Source organism: Tupaia chinensis, unplaced genomic scaffold (genome assembly GCF_000334495.1).
Source record: "Tupaia chinensis unplaced genomic scaffold, TupChi_1.0 Scaffold000088_1, whole genome shotgun sequence".
Classification (NCBI taxonomy): domain Eukaryota; kingdom Metazoa; phylum Chordata; class Mammalia; order Scandentia; family Tupaiidae; genus Tupaia; species Tupaia belangeri.
Window position 1 is genome coordinate 3,697,675 of NW_006159550.1, and position 21,842 is coordinate 3,719,516.

Below are 21,842 nucleotides of genomic sequence, written 5' to 3' on the forward strand. Positions count from 1 at the left end.
TGGAAGCAGGAAGTCCCTACCTCGAGCCTTTACAGGCGACATCTGTCAGCCCTGTAGTAACAGATCCTCATCCTTTTTTTTCTTCTGAGAGGTTTTTTTTTTTTCCCCCACTATAGGGCGCGTGCGCTCGCCAGACAGACAGAGAGAGACATAGAGACAGAAAGCGAGAAATCACCTCCCAGGGGGGATGGTCACGCCGCAATCCCTTCTCCTCCATTCTCCTCCCGGGATCTTGGGCACACACGCACATGCGCCCGGCGTGAGTTTAAGCCACCGGGTCTGGGACACGAACCGCGGTCGACTACGTAGGAGTCCAGTGACATAGCCATTACGCCAACTGCTGGTTCCCACAGCTCCTCATCTTGACCTCAACCCCACATAGTTTCACTGTTGCATTTTCGGGCCTTGGGTCTGTCATCTGGGCCTTGGAGGCAGACCAGGCCTTGGATGTGAAGGTAGGGCAGCAATAACAGGCCAAGAGAACACAGAATGGAAGCAGAGCCTTCTGGCAGAGAAAGTGGAGCGGGTTGTCCAAAAATAGATTTTCTTCTCTTGCCAAATGATGATGTTTCTTACCATTCCAGTTTGGGGAAAGTTAGGACAAAGTAAATTTAAAGGCGAGAAGTGGAAACCAAGGACTGGAGCTGTGATTGTTGCTGAGGTCGGGGGGTGGGTGTCCTCCAGTTCTTTGGTCTACTCAGAAAGTGTAAGTAGACCCCTCCAGAGAGGAAGGCATCCTCTGAAGGGAGTGAGAAAGAAACTTCTATTCTTCTACCCTTTGCAAATCCCAAGACGTTCATTTATTTTCCTCCTTTGGTTCCTCTTGAGAAATATGAAAGTTCTAGAAGCAGAAATGGGTGGTGGGGGGGATACATGCGGATGCTTAAGCGCACATTTATGTTTCAGGAAGCTGGTTGTACCATGACCTTCCAGGAGCAGGAGCCTGAGTACACTCTTCTCCCCTATCAAAGCAGCACAAACCCAGCTGTGGGAATTTGAACTTGTGTGGCACAGTACGAATGTGTTTAAAAGCGAACGAAGCTTGGGACCAGCAGTTGAAGTAATGGCTATGTCACTTGACTCCCATGTAGTTGACCGTGGTTCAAGTCCTGGACCCGGTGCCTTAAACTCACGCCAGGTGCATGTGTGTGTGTGCCCAGTATCCCGAGAGGAGAATGGAGGAGAAAGGATTGTGGTGTGGCCATCCCCCCTGGGGAGTGATTTCTCGCTTTCTGTCTCTCTGTCTCTCTCTGACTTTCTGGCGAGTGCATGTGCCCTATAGCGAAAACCTCTTTAAAAAAAAAGTGACTGAGGCTTGTGCCGGTAGAAAGAAGCAACAAAAAATGTTTGCTGTGTGTATGTCAGGGTGTCTTTTATAGATTAGACGGCAGCGAGTGGTGGATGGGGTTAAGTCATCTCCCCACTGGGCACGTGTGCGTAATGCTCCGTGTGTATTTGGTTTGGTATGGAAGGCGCTGATGTGGGCTGGGTGGACTGCACTTACCTGAAGACAAAGCTGTTCTTTGAACATAAGGTGAAGAGTCTCACCTTAAGAAAGAGTTCATGATACCGGCCGCTACAGGACTGCCAGTCCCTGGGGTTGCAGGTTTCCCTGACTGAAACCTACATGTTGTCACCAACGCTTCCTACTGATTAGCAAGGGCTGTGGAGAGACAGTCTTGGGCATCACATGTACCTCCAGACAACCAGGCTGTGGTGTTTTCCTCCAGGAGCTGCATGGCAGGTCTAGGGAGGAGTCTGAGTACATAATTACTGAGTTTTGTCAACCCATACAGCTGTGTGGCATGTAAGAGACAGGATTTCAGGAAATACGAGTTCCATTTCTGAGTTCCTAATGTACCGTCTGCTTCTGAAGTTCATGACGAATCACTTAAAATAGCCCCTGTCTTAAAATAGAGCAATATAAAGAAAAGAAGTTGAACTATTACATGCTTACAATGGAAATTTCTTTCTTTTCTACATTAAATAGACATTACTTGTATGATAGAAGATATCAACAGCAGAGACTAGAAGGAAAAACAAGAAAAAAGCTGAAAAAAGCTTCCCAAATGCTCTCTTTTCTGTCATCTGCAGTCATAGATGTGGCTCACCTAGTGACACAGATCCAAAGTGGACTGTCTCAGGCAGGATCCACTTCAGTGATGCCTTAGCGAAGGAGTTTAGTCAGTCAAAATGGAAATCTCAGTGTCTTGTCCTCTCTGCGAACATGTGTTAGTAAGATGTCTGAGCATGCCCCATGTCCCAGATAACAGTGTAAGGTCTGGAAGTGAGGACAGTTACACTTACACCCTTACCCAGCCAACCAATGCCAGGTTCTTTTCTGCCTTTACCCAGCATTGTCACAGGAGCGTCTACCAAGGGCTTCAGAATCAGGTTCACCATCAGCGTTGTTATTGCACGTGTCGTTCCTTGCTCGTTGACTCAAGTTCCGCTCCTGGACTTGAACGATGCCAGTTCTGGGTCTATTTGGTGATATTGGATTTTCTACCACGCCATGTGTGCAAAGAGCCAAACACCTTGGAAACATCTCTTTCAGAGATGATGCCCCACCAAGCTCGCATTGATGCATACAGACACCGTTACTCAGGTCTCAGCTTCGGTGTACAAATAATGCACTGGGAAGAGTAAGATTTGCTCCCAAACGGCCACTTCAGCAAGCCTGGTAGAGCTAGGAATCCTCAATGGTTTGGAACACAAGCGAAACTCTTAAAAATGACATATAAAACTTTTCAAAAAGTTCTGAGCCCTGGGGCTGAGTTCTGGCTAACATCCTGTTTCGGTATACATTGCGTATCCTTCATCTGCTGATAGCATTGATCAAAGAATAATCTGTGGACTTCCTCTTTCATTCTTCCACTGGTTGTAACTCAGTTACCTTTGGAATGATTGGAACTCTCCATAATTTTATCTGGAACCCCTAAATCTCAGTAATAGCAAAATGAAGCGACCTACAGGCATTTCTGATTTCCCAGCATGCATCTGAGGGTGTTTCTGCCCATCACTAATAATTCGGGTTAAGTTCACCTAAATCACGGTGGACTTGGTAATTAGATCATTGGAATTTATCTCAGCAACAGTAAGCCTCCCCTGACCTGCTACTGTGTGTATGTATTCAAAGACACGGTGGGACCAGACATCACTTCGCTGCAGTTCAATGTATACTCCCTTTGGTGGCTAATCTAATTCTTAATGTATTCAAGTGCCAACTTTACCTAGGTGCTCTGGGATTGGTCAAGCCTATTAACTTTTATGGTTCTTAGTTCTCATCTCTATAATAGAAATCATCATAATTCCAAGGACTTACAGTAGGAGGAAATAAAACAATGTCCATGGCAGAGCTTTGAAAGGTATACACGTGTGAGATTCCTGTTGCTCATAATAGACAAAGAGGACCTGTCACATGAAAATGACAACTGGTGGGAAGCATTGGTATCAGCCAACTACACTTATCTGTGCGCCAAGTCCACAGGCCATTTAGAGATTTCTGGCAATGATTTTGTAATATTCAAATGGTAGATAAGAGGTATGCAAAATTGATAAACATAATCAAGGATATGAGGAAGGAAGAATCATTCTTGGCACACAGTAGGAGACCAATAACTACCTGTGGGATTGAACAGAACTGAGTCCCAGAGAGCGAGTAGAAGTTACGTAGGTCAACAGCGCCAAGATTGGACAGCACAGAGTACACCACCACCGGTGCTTTGGGGAAATGTAAAAGGTTTGGTGAGGCTAAAACACACTCCGTGACCTGGGAATTGATAAAGAGATCAGGCTGAAGACATAAACAAGGACCAGGTCATGAGAGGCCCTGTGTGCTATGCCAGAGTCTGTTTTCCTTTCTGAAGGCAAAAGGTCTTCTTTTTTTTTTTGGAGAGGTTTTTGACATAGGGCGCGTACGCTTGCCAGAAAGATGGAGAGAGACAGAGAGACAGAAAGCAAGAAATCACCCCCCAGGGAGGATGGCCACACCGCAATCCCTTCTCCTCCATTCTCCTCTTGGGATCTTGGGGACGCATGCACACATGTCTGGCATGAGTTTAAGCCACTGGGTCCGGGACTTGAACAGTGGTCCACTACATGGGAGTCCAGCAACATAGCCATTACGCTAACTGCTGGTCCTGGAAAGGTCTTATACAAAACAAAAAGTTGTTCACTTTTAGGATAGCTACTGTAGGCTACCAAATGCATGGTCAACAGAGGCGAGGAGGAGCACATGAGGATGTGGTGGATGTGGACAAAGTAGTGTCCGTGGAGGGCTGCGGCCAGGGACAGATGAAAAGGAATTCATGAGGCAGAATTGCCACAACCTTTAGTGACTTGCTATGTGTACGTGTGCACGTGTACAGGGGTTAGGGTCACTCCCAGTCTTCTGCTTTGGACAGAACCACTGACAAGGGTAAAGCAAACAGAAGGAGAAAGGCAGTCCAGAAGAGGGTAAGTTATGCTATGATCTGCTTTAAGACAACACTCAATTATGTTTCATTAAGAGTTTCATCCAGGGCTGTCCCCTATAGCCTGATGGTTAAGGGAGCTGGCTCCCGCATGGCTGACCACAGTTCAAATCCTAGCCCCAGTAGCTTGAAAAACATGTCAGGTGTGTTTTCATGCATGCCCCAAATCCTGATAGGAAGGAAAAATGGAGAAAAGGGGATGGCGGCATGACCGTGTGGGGAGTGGAGGTTACTTTCCTCACATCTCTGTCACTCTGTTTCTCTCTGGTGAGCACACATGCCCTCTGGCAAATTAAAAAGAGAGAGAGAGAGAGAGAGAGAGATTTTCATCCAACACGCTGAAAACCTCCTTTGTCATCTTTCCTGACAGGCTTTCCTTAGCTATCAGGTAAGCCAGATGGGTGCAGTTTGGCTGGACTCCCTTCATCAGGCAGAACAAGGACAAAGACTGCTTGTTCCTGAGTTGGTTTTATCGAAAGCTGGGATAGAACACTTGCTTCCAACTGTAGGGTTTTTTTTTTTTTTCAATTCATCGATCATTATCCTGCTATACTTGACACTGAATATATTGTGTGTGAAAGGTTGGTTTAGTTGAACGTTATCAAGACAACTTTTGGAATAATTTAAAAGGGATACTGGTGATTGTCTTCTAAGCCTAGATTATTTTTGCATATTCATTTATGTTTTAAAGTCAGCGCTAGAACTACTTCGTATCATTCTAGTTTCGAAATTTACTTTATTTGTAAAATAGTACAAGAAAAATGGGATGGCTTCAATTACTGGAGAAATACACTTTTGTGTGTGTGTGTGTGTGTGTGTGCAATGAAAATGAGCTCCTTGAAGGCAAAGATTCTGTTTATTTCTGTGTCTCCAGCACATAAAATTTTCTAGCTTACAAGAAATGCTTAGCAGATATTTTTGAAATATGAGACAACTGAATTTAAATAATGGGCTTTTTTTTTTTGTGGAATATAAGAAAACTGAATTTAAATAATGGGCTTTTTTTTTTTTTTTAATTGTCATGGGGCATATGTGTTTGCAAGAGAGGCAGAAAGAGAGGGAGAGGCGAGGGAGAAAGGGTCCCCCTCCACCACAGAGGAGCACAGTTACACCACATCCCTTGTCCATTTCTCTATCCTAATGGGATTTGGGACATCTACACACGTGCATTCGGTGTGTTTGTGAAGTCATCAGGGCCAGGATTCCAACTGCAGTCGGCCATGTAAGATATAGCTCTGTTAACTACAATGCCGTGGGACTGGCCCTGGCTGTCTTCTTAGACATTTTAGAGTTGTCTAAGTCAAATATATTTCACAGTAATGAGCATAATCATAGGCTGGCCCTTTGCCTAGAATATTTTTAGAGACTGTTACATGGACAGAAAGTTTGAAAATGACTTTCTTTTGTCTTTTTCCACATATGAAGGCATCAACATTATTATTTTTTTTTCATCTTAAAGTCAGTGTTGGTGTGTCTTGATCACTTCCTTTGCTCATTTATATGCATAGGCACTCAGATTTTGGGTTCTGTTGCTTGCCCCAAAGAATTTCCTATCAATCACAATGTGAAGTTGCTATGTGGATCTGCGTAAGAAATATTTACTGACAGGCAAGTATGGAGAGTGTAACTCTAAATATATATTTTTTTAAACTGGCATTTCCAGTAAGGTGTCCTTATGTCCCTTTGAATTCGTAAATGACGTAGCAATGTTGACTCACCTCTCCTACCATGTTAAACTTGAGCAGGAGCACGCCCTAAATGCTTCAGCTTCCAGAATGTGCAGTCACGACCTTCCATACAGCAGGGCTTCTCTCCCTGCAGAGCTGCTGACCACGCCAGGCACACAGAGCGTGCTAGCAGTAGACGGTGGTGACTCTGGCTTTGTCCACTCACTGACATGTCTCATCTTCTGTCTTCAGTTCCTATGGAGACTCCGCTTTCCCGCCTTGTGGTCCTGCAGGGCTGTCATCACGTGGCCCCATGCCCCCTACTCTGAAGAGGAAGCTAAGCTTGTTGCCCTGAATGGAAAGTGTGCCCTCCCCTAGCACCAGGGCTTGGTATAGAGGCAGGCCCATGGCTCACAGCCCTGAGGGGAGTATTAGAGAGTGCCCCCGGGGGTGCAGGAAGCCTAGCAGGACAGGCTGATGACACCCTGGGAACCACTGTACCCAGCTGTGCGTGTGGGCCACTGCAGGACTTCCCATTAAGTCAAGCAACATAGTCTCTCTCTTTCTGTCTCTGTCTGTCTGTCTGTCTGTCTCTCTTTGAGCATATACTGCTGGAGAGAGACAGAGAGAGAGAGAGAGAGAGGGAAAGTGAGAAATCACCCCCTAGAGAGGATGGCCATGCCGCAATCCCTTCTCCTCCATTCTCCTCTCGGGATTTTGGGCAGGCACACTCCCATGCCTGGTGTGATTTTCAGGCCACCAGGTCTGGGGCTTAAACCATGGAATTGGCCCTGTGGGATCCAGTCGCCTCAAACTCCATGCCACCTGATGGCTCCCCACACTCTCTTTTTGTTTAGGTAAGTTCGAGTTGGATTTCTGTAACTTGCCACCAAAAGGGTCCTGGTGAAGACAATATGTCATTTGTAAAGTTTAAATAATCATGATATTCACCAGTCTGTCTTCTATTTCTTCCTTTTCTTAACATTTGGAGTTGTAACAGAAGCTTACTTCAACACTTACAATTTAAATGGCAAATCTGAGTGTAAGACACACTTAGCCTAGAAGCTCATGTCAAACAATTCTTTATTTTTTTATGGTACAAATTAAAAGTGACAGATCTGAAGCTGTTAAGAAATACACAAAGTGCAGCTTTACTGACCATACAGATATTGCTCTAGATTAAGTACAGTTTTTTTTTTTAATTTTTATTATTTATTTTTTTAACATTAAGCAACCTGTGCAGATAAATCAGCTTTGGTTTCAATGTCAGAGCAAGTAAGGAGCTTTTAAACATCCAGTTTGGCTTCTTGGTCACAAGTCTATCGTGTCAACTTCTCGTCATGATGATTTTCCCAAAACAACCCAGTCTGTTCCCTGCCCTCCCTCCTGCTGCCGGCTCCAGGCGCGGAGGAGCAGATCCCGTGGTGGTGCCTCCTAAGTGACCCTGGTGACCAGTCTAGATCACAGCACGTAGGACAAAAAAAATCACTCTCCTAACAACAAATCGACGAATGTGCCTCACGTCATTTCAAGTTGAAGACAAGCAAATCACGTGACAAAAAGCTCATTACAAAATGTTATCCAAACGGATTTTACAGTCGAACATTGAAATGAAAATCAATTTCCTTTTTCTCCATTTTTTTTTTAAGCTTGGTCATTAACTGGGTACAAGTAGAGTGCTGAGGTAAAACATTGATGAGCAGTTTGTATTTCTTTTTTTTCTTAAAATAGGAACAGTTTAGTATTGCGAGATTGTCAGCAACATTTAGCCGTATCTACACGATGTGCATATACCTACAAATATTGAGCTTTGGTCCAGCGCAGAGAAGACGAGCAAAGGCATTTTACGATTTCTTTTTGGTTATAGCTTGAGTTCTTTGATACGCCTCTACTTGTTTTGTTTGTTCATTTTTTTCCTAGCTCCTTTTGCTTTTTTGTTCTCTCTTTTGTGTTGTGTTGTGTGTGTGTGCGCGCATGTGTGTACCGGTGATTACAACCAAAAGAAACCAGAACCTTACAAATGCAATTTAAAGTTTCAACTGTTCAAAATATTTCTTTTTTGGTTGGAAAAGAAGAAAAAGCCCACAAACAAACGTCAAATATAAAATCCACTGTCATTTTTTTTCCCCCACCAAGGGATGACGAAAATGAAGATGACAATAATTTTAAAACGTGAGAAAAATATTGAAGCTCAAAGTACAATCACATCTGCCCAAAGTGGCCTTTATTTCTTGGTGGTAACCTTAACCTTCAGTTCATGGAAACAGAAAAGACACGTCAATACTATGGCATATGAAGTTGTTTACAAGTGGAAATAAGAAACGTCATAATAAAATTAAGCGACAGGTGTGGTCCCGAAGACTTAAGAGTTACGCAGTATAATTTATATTCATAAGAATCTGTTCAGGCACCTTGTTATGCCTTATAGCAAAAAATTTATCTGTAAAAAATTAATATAAGAAGCATTACAACACTTTATAAATAATTTATAAAACAATACAAAATTATAAAACTATAAAAAAAATCACTGCACATGAATGGCTGGATGACTGTGGGATGAATATATTCCTTGTTTGGTTCCACTCCGGAAGATTCCTTTTCTTTTCTGTGTTCACTGTCCTAGTTACACCCTCCCAATTATAGAGGACTGAGCAGCCCTTAGGTAACTGCTGCTGGCAGAGATTTAAACATTTAGCATCCGTCATATGTTATCTTGTTAACTTCTCTTCCTGGGGAGCTTTCCTTGATGGAATTTGGAGCAGGTCCTAGGAGAATACAAAATCTGTTTTAATCAATAAAGTTGTGACTTTCTGGGTTGTTGGTTTTGTGCAGTTTTTGAGGTGGTGGAAAGGGTGCCATGATGTCGGTAGGATCAGGTAAGCTGGGCTCCAATTTAGCATCAGACTGGTGGAAACGAAACACCTTTCTAGGCAGCTAGTTCTGCTTCCAGGATGTCGTTTAGTGTTTCCTCGCCGGACTCCTGATGGCTGCCTGAATCGTGGGGGGGACAATTACGCTGTAGCATTTACACAACAAGCAGAGGAGCCCACAGAAGAAGAAACTCAGACCCCCAGGGGCAGGGAGTGTGCGCGGGCTAGAAGAATGCATTTCTAACCAGTTGGGCAACGCGAGGTGGGGCTTCTCTTTTTCTGTTCACAGTTTACCTCTAGATAGTACAAGAGCACAATCGTCAACCAAGTTTTCACAAGCATTTGCATTCCGGTGGCAAGCAAACCGGTGGGTTTGCCTGCTTTAACGGAACACCTTCTGCCTACGTCTGGGTGGAAGTGCTCGTGGACACTGCCATGCTCACACCTCAGCATGCCCTTCTGGATTACTGGATTACTGTGGGCTGGCACTCTTCTGAGAAAGTTCTTTTTTAAAATGAAATCATTCTCTAGTTCTAATAGTGAAGGTTATTCTGATGGGTTAGGTACACCACGTTTGCATTTTTTTCTTTTGCTGGAGATACCTCATTGTTAAAACTTCCTTTCCCCTTGAGAACCCGGCCCCCAATTTCAGTTGCTTAAATTTGCCTGCCACCTTTCTGATCCACTTGTATATTCCAGGAATAATTGCTCCCCTGGAACCCTGGAAAGTCTGCCATTGCTCCTGGAATGAAAGAAGCAGCAAGCAGAAAAGATGAGGTTAACAGGACGCACAACGGCCTTTAACGATCCAGTCGCTATCACTTTCTTTGTGGCCCGTATCTCTCTCTCTCACTCTCTGTGTGGGTGTGTGCATGCCATGTGTGTATTTTGACGGAAATCTTGAGACATTTCTTTGGCTATCAGACTTCTGAGAGAAATTGCTTTGCACAGAAGCATAACATAGGTGTACGTATTTGATTCAAATGTGCAGCTTATGTTTACATTACAAAATTAGTTTTGGTCAGCTCTCCATGTACGTGGCCAACAGACTGAGAAAAATCCCAAGCTCTGGTGTGGACAGTGAGCACAATGACAGCTTATGCCAGTGTTGACAGTTCATCGAGCAAAGCCCTAGTTATTCTGGAGCCTCTCCTGCATTTCACTGAGATCTGAGTGGAAAAGACACTGCTCCTCCCCACTTCCGTGGCCTTCCAGCAGACGCCAGAGGCCAAGTGCCAGGGAGATGGAGAAACGGAGGCACAAAGAGAAACGCGAGCTCCGTTTTCTTTTCTCAACCCCACGAGTTGTAGTGAGAAGAAAACAACAAATGCTTTGGCACACAATCCAGGATACCCCCACCCCACCCCACCCCCCAAAAAAAAGAAAGAAAGAGAAAGAAAAAGCAAAAGAAAAAAGCCCCCCCCCTAAAAAAAAATCAATAGTGAGCCTCACAGAACGGCTTCAACAATGGCAACCACCCCACAGGGGGGGACGATAAATGGGAAGATGGGAGAAATCAGGCATCCTATTTTTCCATTAGTACAAATGTAAAAATTCGTAACACGACTTTACACGCAGAGCAGAGTAGACGAACGCGCTTGCAATGCCATGTTTCTGACTTTGGTTAGTAGGTTTCAGAGTGAATCAGCACTTAGTACCTGAAAGGATGCAGCTCTCCTCCAGGTGGCAGGCTTGTATTCGCTTTGAAGAGATCAAAGTTTTTGTCTGTTGTTTTTTTTTTTTTTTTTTTTGGTTTTGTTTTGTTTTTCTTTTTCCTTAAAATGTGTTCACATTTTCATAATATACAGAAAAAAGTATGTGGTTATTTGGTTTGCTTTCAGTCCATTAAAAAACTGGCTTTGGGGAGATAGGTCAGGGGCAGGGAACTATCCTACCACACACACCTGCAGTGTGGTGTAGTCCTCGTTTAAAAATTTTCAAAAAATTTTCTTTTTTCTTTTTGGAAAACCAACGGACATGTATAAACCATTTTGTCCACTTGGCAGTTTTCTTAAGTCTTTTTACTTACACGGATAATGATGACTGGGGCTACTTTTTAATTTAATTGAGTTTTGTTCCTTTTTTTCTTTTTGTTTGGTGGAGTCTCAATGGTGAGGTTTAATTTCTGTGGATTCTGTTTCCGATTACGTATGGGCGTCTCTTTAGGAGTTTTCTTCCAGAGAGTCTGTTAAGGGTTCCAGAGGGACCGCTGTGGCCGGCTCGTGCTGTTTTAAGCGTTTAATTGTGTTCTTCAGGGCTTGCCTCTTATTGCAGAACCAAACTCTAACTACTTCCCGGTCATAGTTCAGCTTCTCAGCAATTTCGGTCATTTCCTGCCCAGAGGGGTGTGTGTTCTTCTCAAAGTGGGCATTGAGGATCTCAAGGGCCTGGGGTGTGAAGGAGGTGCGCCTCTTGCGCTTTTTGGACGGTTCACTCCCGATAAACTCGGTCAGGTTCTGCATACCTGCTCGATGGCGGGCCTCAGCCTCAGCCATCCACCGCTCAAGCACCGGCTTGATCTTCTGGGCACTTTTAGGGGTGATGTCCAGCTTTTCAAACCTGGCAGGATACAAAAGGCCAGGGTTCAGTTTGGCTGTCAGACTGCTAGCTATAGTGTTCTCTTGGGCTTCCTGTGGTAGGAAAAAGTGGCTTCTCAGGATGGTGTGTCTGGGGGGAGAATTGAGAAAGAACAGTCTTACACTGAGTCCTCTGCCAGGGTGGGCCTCCTGCCTGCCTGCCTGACTGCCTGGCAGGGCGAATTCACTCCAGATTCACAGCCAGCGGCAAGGTAGCCAGCCCCGCCCAAGCCAGCGCCCGCCCCCCACGTGCTCATGCCAGTGCATGCAAACCACACGCGTGCACACACACGGGGCAGGAGGAAGGGGGCGGGGACACACGAGCCACCACAGCGGGAACACAGACGACTCGCAGGCCTTTTTCCTGTAAACTCTGGGCTCTAAGCTTTCGTTTCCATTGTCCCGGCTCCACTTCCCCCATCCTTGGGATGTTTAAGGCCAAAATTAACATTAGCAAGTGACATCGAAGACAGGAAGGAGTTGCCATCTCTTTCCATTGAAGATGATTCTAACTTTCATGTCTAGTTTTCTTTAATTTTCCCCCATTAACTTGGTTGTGAAAATGTGATAGCTATAGTCACAGTGATGGCAAATGGGACACGGTTCTTTTATGGCTTTTTTTAATCTCTCTTGTGTCTCATTTGAACTTCCCCCACCCCCATAACAAACGATTTTCACCATATGTAAGTTAACAACATGCCCCCTTTCCAGGTACAGCATAGCTGGTTGCCACGTTCCTGTTCTGGCTCAAACAGCTGGACACATTGTAATAACTATGGAACGCCCCACCCCTGGGTGTACTAGGCCACCTCATGCCTTCCAAAGCCATCTGGGTAATGGTGTGCTTTTGCACCAGGGCATCAAGCTGTGTTTAATGTGTGATATCTGCAAACTGCACTTGAATGATATCATTTTCTGTAAATGAGGTCTTCCATGTATCAATTGCCATCAGCAATTCTTTGCTACATTGACTTTAAAAAATATGAACCATCTTGGACAAAATTATATAGAGTGTTTTAAGAGGTCATCCTGCTACCAGATTCATACTCACTCTCAATGAAGTACAAAAAAATACCTATTACTTTTATTTGTTGGTTTGTTTATTGTAATTCTGAATTCCCGATCCTCTAATAGGACATGGAATTCTCCCTCTTCTAAGGTGTTCCATGCTGTTGAAAAACAACATCTGACTGCAGAACGCGACTTATTACAACGCTCTGTTCTCATAGCTGAAATGAACCTGCGTCAGTCAGAGTGTGTCTATAAACATGTTTGCAAAAGGACTGAAAAGAACAGCTTCCTTTATGTGCCATAATATTATTCTTGGCAGTGCACTGTAGATCTCTTACACTGTGACAAGCAGCACACGTAGGATCAAATTTTAATATGATTTCCATAGCATTCTCTTCCACGCAGAGTTTAAGGAGTTATTTATGCTCAAAAACCTAACTTCCAGAACTAGTCGAGGAGGGAAGTTTAAGTACATTTTTTAATGCAAAAATGAATTAATCATTTCAGTCTGTTTTTCCTTTCTTTCTTTTTATTATATTATTATTGCTATTATTTTAGGATTTTGCAATAGGGCACATGTGCTTGTTGGAGAAAGAGAGAGGGAAAGTGGGAAATCACCTCCCCCGGGGGTGGCCATGCTGCAATCCCTTGTTCTCCCGTCACCTCCCAGGATCTTGGGCACGCACACACACGAGCCCAGCATGATTTTGAAGTCACCGGGTCTGGGACCTGAACTGGGGTCAGCCATGTAGGAGCCCAGCGATGTAACTGCTACGCCATCTGCTGGTCCCACAAGAAGGTATTTCGAGAGAGAGGAAGAGAGAGAGACTACATTCACAGAGCTTTTATTACAGTATGTTGTTATACTTTTATTATTAGTTATTGCTGTTTATCTCTCACTGTGCCTAATTTATAAATTAAATTTTATCATAGGTTTGTATGTATAAGAAAAAAAAATAATGTCTAGTGGATTTGGTTCCATCTACTATCCTGGGCTTCGGACACCCATGGCAACCTTGGAACGTGTCCCCCACAGACTAAGGGGGACTATTGTCCTATGGATCCCCAAGGTCTCTTTTCATTTCAGCCCTAGCCTTTTGGCTCCCCCCTAGGAAAGACTTCAGAAATCAACACCCATGATTGGGAATGCCCAATAAATGGAACAAGTAGGAGTTAAAACATTAGATAGCACTTAAATCAATAACAGGAAATCACGTTCGAGGATGGAAAATAAGCCAAAGAGGAATTTCACAACAGCAGCAGATTGGCAACAACTTAAAAACCTGTGGCTGCCTTTATCACAAGGCTGTCAGGATGAAACAAAATTAATGTTTCCCAACAGGGAGCAACAGTATTCATATCATTGATGCTGCTTGTTAGTGTTGATGCTTCCGAACGGGTTGCTTGGAATAACATATACAAGCCTTGAAACAAATTTCCCAGCAGCAGTATCCTTGTATAGACTGAATAAAGGTTATTTTCTACAGGGAGGTATCTTATAAGAAAAAACAGTAGGGGAGGCCATAGAAGTGAGAGGATCCTATGGCGCTTTTTGTATTTAACAACAATCAATGGGTTTTATGGAAAATCATTGAGCAAAATGTGAGCTGCAAGCTCCTACCCCATACTGATGTTATTTATAACCTTAGTCTTAAACTGCAGGAAAAGTACACTTTCGTCCTTTGGGGAATACATTAAAAGTATAAAGAGCAGATAAAAAGACAGCATTTCATGGATCACCAAGAACAAAATCCACTTAAATGAGTTTAGAGTTGGTTTCTTGGCTTTCCCTCCCCCGGGGGTGGCCATGCTGCAATCCCTTGTTCTCCCGTCACCTCCCAGGATCTTGGGCACGCACACACACGAGCCCAGCATGATTTTGAAGTCACCGGGTCTGGGACCTGAACTGGGGTCAGCCATGTAGGAGCCCAGCGATGTAACTGCTACGCCATCTGCTGGTCCCACAAGAAGGTATTTCGAGAGAGAGGAAGAGAGAGAGACTACATTCACAGAGCTTTTATTACAGTATGTTGTTATACTTTTATTATTAGTTATTGCTGTTTATCTCTCACTGTGCCTAATTTATAAATTAAATTTTATCATAGGTTTGTATGTATAAGAAAAAAAAATAATGTCTAGTGGATTTGGTTCCATCTACTATCCTGGGCTTCGGACACCCATGGCAACCTTGGAACGTGTCCCCCACAGACTAAGGGGGACTATTGTCCTATGGATCCCCAAGGTCTCTTTTCATTTCAGCCCTAGCCTTTTGGCTCCCCCCTAGGAAAGACTTCAGAAATCAACACCCATGATTGGGAATGCCCAATAAATGGAACAAGTAGGAGTTAAAACATTAGATAGCACTTAAATCAATAACAGGAAATCACGTTCGAGGATGGAAAATAAGCCAAAGAGGAATTTCACAACAGCAGCAGATTGGCAACAACTTAAAAACCTGTGGCTGCCTTTATCACAAGGCTGTCAGGATGAAACAAAATTAATGTTTCCCAACAGGGAGCAACAGTATTCATATCATTGATGCTGCTTGTTAGTGTTGATGCTTCCGAACGGGTTGCTTGGAATAACATATACAAGCCTTGAAACAAATTTCCCAGCAGCAGTATCCTTGTATAGACTGAATAAAGGTTATTTTCTACAGGGAGGTATCTTATAAGAAAAAACAGTAGGGGAGGCCATAGAAGTGAGAGGATCCTATGGCGCTTTTTGTATTTAACAACAATCAATGGGTTTTATGGAAAATCATTGAGCAAAATGTGAGCTGCAAGCTCCTACCCCATACTGATGTTATTTATAACCTTAGTCTTAAACTGCAGGAAAAGTACACTTTCGTCCTTTGGGGAATACATTAAAAGTATAAAGAGCAGATAAAAAGACAGCATTTCATGGATCACCAAGAACAAAATCCACTTAAATGAGTTTAGAGTTGGTTTCTTGGCTTTCCCTGATGGAGGAGGGCTCATAAGGCATTGCCCAAGAGGAAAAAGCTCTTAGCGGAGTGCCTTTGTTACCTCATGCATATACATGGGATTAGTGCAACACGCACATGCACGTGCGGGGTCCGCCGCCGACTTAACCCGGATCAACTCCACCACCACCAAGGCCGGATTTTGCCGTCGATTTAGTTAATTTCGGGGAATGGGCCAGGTTCGACTGCGTTCTCGCTTAGTTTTGTCTGAATCATTTAAAATAGTGGCTGCTTTTTTGGGAAAAGGTGCTCTTTAAGTTGTGTCTTAAGTCAGAAAATTCCTTCAAGGCCACAAGATGGTTAGTTTCTTCTTTTTTTAAATCTGTATTTTCTTAGAAAATCTTGATAGCCACTTGTGGTCAGAAACCGCAGGGGCATTAGCACAGATTAGCCCTGGCAACTCTATGGCATGGGTTATCCATGGGTGGCAGGAATGGGTAGCTCCCAGGTGCAGGGGAGGCTGGGCCCGGAGGGAAGGCCTCGGGCCGGGGTGGTGCATTTCCAATGAGACCGCCTTGGGAGTTCTTTGCGAGTTGACAGGAGTTAATTAAGCCAGGACCCTCCAATCTGCTGTAGCACCTTTGTCTGCCCCAAGATCACCATTCCCAACCCCCGGCTACCCCAAACTCTGTTCCCACATCTGCCCCTTCAGCATCGCCCACCCGAAGAAGAGAAGCTGAGCCACAAGGACAAAGGAGGCCCAGGCCGGCCAGGGAGGTGGCAGCATGCGGGCGCGGGTTACCTGCAGATGGCCGACTGGCTGTACGCGGGGCCCTCTGTAGCACTGAGGGCCTGTCCCACCTGAGTCTGCGTCAGGCCAAGGGACAGGCGCCGGATTTTAAAAGCTTTGGCAAATTCTCGGATCTCCTCCAGATTAACCCCATCCACCTCACCCGCTGCCGTTTGAGGATCTGTGGAGATGTTTTTAAAAAAATAGGATCAACACGTCAACACACAACCGAGCACCATCTGTTAAGGGCGGTGTTTAAGAGTGGCTCTCAGTAACAGCCGGGCAGGGGAACCCGCAGCATGGCGTGTGCTTTGTCTCCCCGGGGAGGCACCCAAGACCCCACCCTCAACTCCTTACGCCTCCACAAACCATCTTGGAGATGTTTCCGCCCCGGACAAAACCACGGCTCACTCGCACGGCGATGTCTGCCACGCCAGGGCACGTTCTCGGGGCGCGACAGACAAGGCCAGAGAGGGAGGCGCTTGCTCTGGGGACACAGCTCCCTTCTGCCCCTAAGTATGGTCGAACGTGGTGCAAGCACAGGACGAACGGACGTTTCATCTGAAATCTTTAGTATTAAAAGTGCCCTTGAAGGAAAGAGCGTTCTGTGTTTTTCCTTCTGATCTCCAAGGGGGCCAGGGACACGAGGACAAGGTTGACAGTGTCGCCTCATTTTCTGCGTTCCTCTTAGCCCCTCAGAAGAGCACGCTGATGAAGCTGCAGGGTAACACTGTCTTTGTCCCTCCTAGCCCTTTACGAAGCCGATGTCTTTGTCCCCTGAAAGGGCACGGAATGTAAAATGCCCACCACAGGCAGGCTCCTTTGTGCGGTGCCTCGGTCAATTTAGGACTCAGCCTGGGAAATGACAGGGCAGCTGGAGAGGGAAACTTCCCCCGGCTGCGGATCCCTGGGCAAATGAAAGCGCTGGCCAAGCCAGAGACAGCGTGGGACGGTGGCGAGGATTCCAAAGTGCTGCTCCTGGAGAAGCCGTTCTCCCTGCCTCTGGGCTACTCCTCACCTCTCTCCGCAGACTTGGGTGCAGTTTCTCTGTCCCTCCTTCCTATCGGTTTCAGCCAGTCCCAGTACTTGCCCAAGAACTATGTTGGACTGTATTACCTTTCTGGGTTTGGACATTTAGAAACTCTAGTTGTGATGAAAGAAATAAACATTTGCATCCCAGGTGCCAATTTTTTTTTAAAGAATTATTTTATTTAACTTTTAAAAAAAATCCATTTTCCAATTTGACGAGAGAGAGAGAGAGAGAGAGAGAGAGAAGAGAAGAGAAGAGAAGAGAAGAGAAGAGAAGAGAGAGAAGTGTGAAAGCAAGCTGCGAGGTCCAGAACATGAACCGCGGTCAGTCATGTGGGAGTCCAGCGCTGTTAACCACCACCCCACCTGCCAGCCCCCCAGGTGCCAATTTTATAAGGCCCCCCCCTTTTTTTTTTTTTTTTTTAGATTTTTGCTATAGGGCCCATGCACCTGCCAGAGAGACAGAGAGGAAAGGCTTTTGCTATTGGGTGCAGTGTGCTTGCCAGAGAGACAGAGAGAGACAGAGAGACAGAAGGCAAGAAATCACCCCCGGAGGGAGGATGGCCACACACAATCCCTTTTCCCCATTCTCCTCTTCTGAGTTTCAAGTCACCGGGTCTGGGACTCAAACTGGGGTCAACTACGTGGGAGTCCAGTGACATAGCATCATGCCATCTGCGGCTCCCTTTTCAAGGACTTTCAACTAAGGAGGAGGCTTGCAGCTTCATATATGGACTTATCTCGTGCCTGAGAGGAATCTGCCCAAGGAGGTGGACCCGGCCAGCAGCGTACAGCCTGCAGTACCGCCCTCTTCACGTGAGGAGCCCCCGTGCACCTGTACAGCTCTTACATGCTGGCAGTCATAATCTCGCCACGGGAGGGCTGGAGAGCGGTGCACACACTGCCATCAGCCCACACTCCGTTTTGTTTTAGGTTTTCGCCATAGGGCACGTGTACTCGCTAAAGAGAGAGAAATGAGAAATCCCCCCCCCCCCCCCCCCCCGTCACGCAGGGGGATGGCCGTGCTGTAATCCCTTTTCCATTCTCCCCTTGGGAATCAGAAATACACACGCATGCACCTGGCGTGATGTTCAAGCTACCGGTTCCAGGACTTAAACGGCAGTTGGTCACATAGGAGTCCAGCACCTTAAAACCATGCCATCCGCTGACATCAATCTATACATTTTTAAAAAATTATTATTTTTTTTTCTTGGAGAGGTTTTTGCTGTAGGGCACGTGCGCTCGCCAGACAGACAGAGACATAGAGACAGAAAGCGAGAAATCACCCCCCAAGGGGGATGGTCATGCCGCAATCCCTTCTCCTCCGTTCTCCTCTGGGGATCTTGGGCATGCATGCACACGCGCCCGGCATGAATTCTAAGCCACCGGGTCTGGGACGCGAACCACGGTCGACTACATGGGAGTCCAGCGACATAGCCATTACGCTAACTGCTGGTTCCCAATCTATACATTTTTAAAGTGACTCCTAGGAGGGAGAGGGCAGGAGAAATTGCGGAACGGTTCTCGCCTACGTGGAGTTTACAGACCGTGGGAGTGTGGGGTCCGCAGTAATGCTAAGACACAGAGGAGAACACCAAGAGAGTATACTGATGACACAGTGCCCACACTGGGTGTGCGGAGAAGGCGAGGGGCCGGGGAGACTTCCTCTGGGGCTTACCCAACCGAGGGGTCACATTCTGGCCTGGGAGAGCAGAGCACAGGTTCACAGATAGCGGGGAAGCAGGGGCTGTGGGCGCTCCGGGGTTGGCAGGTGAGTGGGAGCCCGTGCTAGGAGCGGAGCGCTTCAGTATGGCACATTAATCCGTGCTCACAGCTGGGCTGGGTCACTATCAAATTGGTTTGGCTGTTAAATAAATTAAAATCCTGGGACCAGCAGGTGGCGTAGTGGTTACGTCACTGGACTCCTATGTGGCTGACTGTGGTTGGAGTCCCAGACCTGGTGGCTTGAAAATCACACTGGGCCCATGTGCTTGCATGCCCAGGGGCCCCAGAGAATGGAAGAGAGGGGACTGTGGGGTGGCCATCCCCCCAGGGAGTGATTTCTCACTTTCCCTCTCACTGTCTCTGTCTCTGTCTCTCCTCTCTGGGAGCACACATGCCTATGGCAAAACCTTGAAAAAGAAAAAAAAAAGAATTAAAATTCTGCATTTTCTCCCACAACTCTTGTCTCCCCACAAGAAAGCCGGCCACACTTGTTTAGGAAAGGCCTGTCTGGCTCAGCTGTGGTGGAGGCTGCCCTCTGGATCTTAAGTTCCTCCAGCACAGCCTGGAGCAGCACCAAGGGGCTGCTAAGGATCCTGGGAGAGACACAGCCACGCACAGAGCAGCCTCGAGCCCCGGTTCAGATTCCTTCGCCCAGGACATTAGAGTAGCAGTGGTGATGAGCAGAGTGCAGAGAACACCCCGCTCCCCCGGTGCTTACATTTTTTTTTTAAATTACTAGATTTTCCAAGTTTGTTTGGAAACGTTAGAGGATTTGGCTACACAGGGTCTATGCTGCACTTGGTGGCACTCCGCTGACATGGGGGAGGGGACCTCTCTGCAGGTCACAGGGCAGAGGGCTTTGGCCGTCTGGCAAGGGTGGCCAGAGGAGGTTCAACACTGAGAAAAACAGAAACTAGGGACTTCCCTTGCAACAACACAGCGTTTAGGACAGTGGGTGGGGCCCAGGAACGTGACTTTTCGTTTTTGTTTGTTTGTTTGTTTTTAGACTTTTGTCACAGGGTCCATGCACTTGCCAGAGAGAGGGACAGAGAGAGAGGGAAGGTGAGAAATCACTCCATTCCTCCCCCCCAGTCCCCCTGCAGTGGGTGGGCCATGCCAAAATCCCTTCTCCATTCTCCTCTCTGGACTTTGGGCACAAAGGCACACGCGCCTGGTGTGTTTTTCAAGCTGCTGGGTCTGGGATTCAAACTGCAGTCAGCTAGGTGGGAATCCAGCGCCTTAACCACCATGCCACCTGCTGCCCTGCGGTGTGCCTTTCTAACAAGTACCCCAGGCTGTTCTGATGCACTGACTGACACCAGGTACAGAGAGCTTTCTCTGTGGCTCTGTCTTAAGCTGGTGGTGGTGTCCTCTGGCTGCCATTGTCTTTCTTCGTCCTCTACTATGCAGATTTCACTACAAGGAAAGCCTGCTGTCTCACCTGGGAAGGACTCAGGTGCCAGACGCACCCAGAGCGGGGACTCCTGGGCAGGCACCTGGTCCTGGCTCATGCCGCACCCCCACTCCACCCAGACGGTGCATGGCAAAGGCCTGAGAGCAGCCTGGGTGCACCAGTGAGGCTGAGGAGAGACGTTTCCTCTGAGCAAAGCTCAGTAGCCCTGAGGGAAGTACTTTGTCCTCTTTCATATGCCCTCCTTAGATCAGCTTGAATAGTTAGCCAGCGGTGAGGGCAAGGTCTCCAGTCTGGAAGGACTCTCAGGGCCTACGGTTCTGGGGCTTGTGCTGCCACCACTTGGCACTGAGCGGCCCAGGACTGGGTCGGCAGCTTCAGGTCGGTGGCCCTGCGGTCTTCCTCCCCTCCCCGCCTTGACGGCATGTGTCCCCTGCCAGTTCCTTGAGAGCTGGAACGGCGTCTGCTGCGTGACTGTGCAGGCGGCTCTCTGCCAGGTCTCTCCATCGCCAGAGCTGGGGAGAGCCGCGACCCACAGCTCCCGTGCACCCACAGTGCTCTGTGGTCCCCCGACCTTCCCCTCCAGCCTCACAGAGAAGGGTGCCTGGGACATGGGGCCCAAGGTCTCCCAAGAGGCCCCACACAGACGTCTTCACACCAGGAAGTCGAATTCCTTCTACCTCTCACATATGTCCCACTCTGACCCTTCTTCCTGGTTCTACACAGGGTGATACACACAGAATTCTCGTGGAAAGGCCCAGGAAGGGGGACTCAGCGACTCTTCATGCAATTTGCTGATCACTGGAGGACAGCTGTCAGCTTGGTGTATGAGAACATGCTAGTGTTCTTATCCAGAACATTCAGGTGGCCAGATGTCTGGTTATGGTTTGCTCCACAGGTTTTAAGACTACAGAAGTCTCCCCATCCAAAGAAGGGCCCACTTGAGACAATTATTAGCTTTACTCTGTTTACAACGTGTGAGACTTATCTTCACCCAGTGGGAAAATTCAGTAGATGGTATCGGTAAGATGCTCTGAATAGTAATTCAAAAGACTAATGCTATTATTCTTTATCCCAAAGTTTCTTATGTTTTAAGGATGTTTCACTGGCGAGTGTGACAAATGGAGGCTTCCCTGGAATGTCACTTTAACTTAGAGTTTGACATTCTACCCTGGTATAGGTCAACCTGGCTTCCTGCCATCCGTTCTCCTGGCTCTGGGGAGGTTGATTTTTTAAAAAAATATTTATTTATTTATTCATTTATTTTAATTTGACCAGAGAGAGAACACACACACACACACACACACACACACACACACACACACAGAGAGAGAGAGAGAGAGAGAGAGAGAGAGAGAGAGA

General features: G+C 46.4%; 1 protein-coding gene across 1 annotated transcript; it reads right to left on the reverse strand.

Moving 5' to 3' along the window:
• Positions 1 to 10,838: 10,838 nt before the first annotated feature.
• On the reverse strand, positions 10,839 to 21,093 carry POU6F2 (POU class 6 homeobox 2). Its single transcript, XM_027769772.1, has 4 exons — positions 20,797 to 21,093; positions 19,023 to 19,146; positions 16,328 to 16,496; positions 10,839 to 11,679 (listed from the first exon to the last, which is right to left on the reverse strand). Exons 1-4 carry the CDS (start codon positions 21,091 to 21,093, stop codon positions 11,175 to 11,177), a joined length of 1,095 nt encoding a protein of 364 aa, XP_027625573.1. The 3' UTR covers positions 10,839 to 11,174.
• Positions 21,094 to 21,842: the final 749 nt, after the last annotated feature.

Excerpts from the sequence above, each read along its gene's own strand:
- POU6F2 (XM_027769772.1), bottom strand. The coding sequence starts at position 21,093 with ATGTCCCAGGCACCCTTCTCTGTGAGGCTGGAGGGGAAGGTCGGGGGA. Across the intron at positions 19,147-20,796 it reads GCAGCACAAGCCCCAGAACC|CGCTCCGCTCCTAGCACGGG; the intron begins GTAGGCCCTGAG and ends GCCATACTGAAG. Across the intron at positions 16,497-19,022 it reads GAATGTGACCCCTCGGTTGG|ATCCTCAAACGGCAGCGGGT; the intron begins GTAAGCCCCAGA and ends ACATCTCCACAG.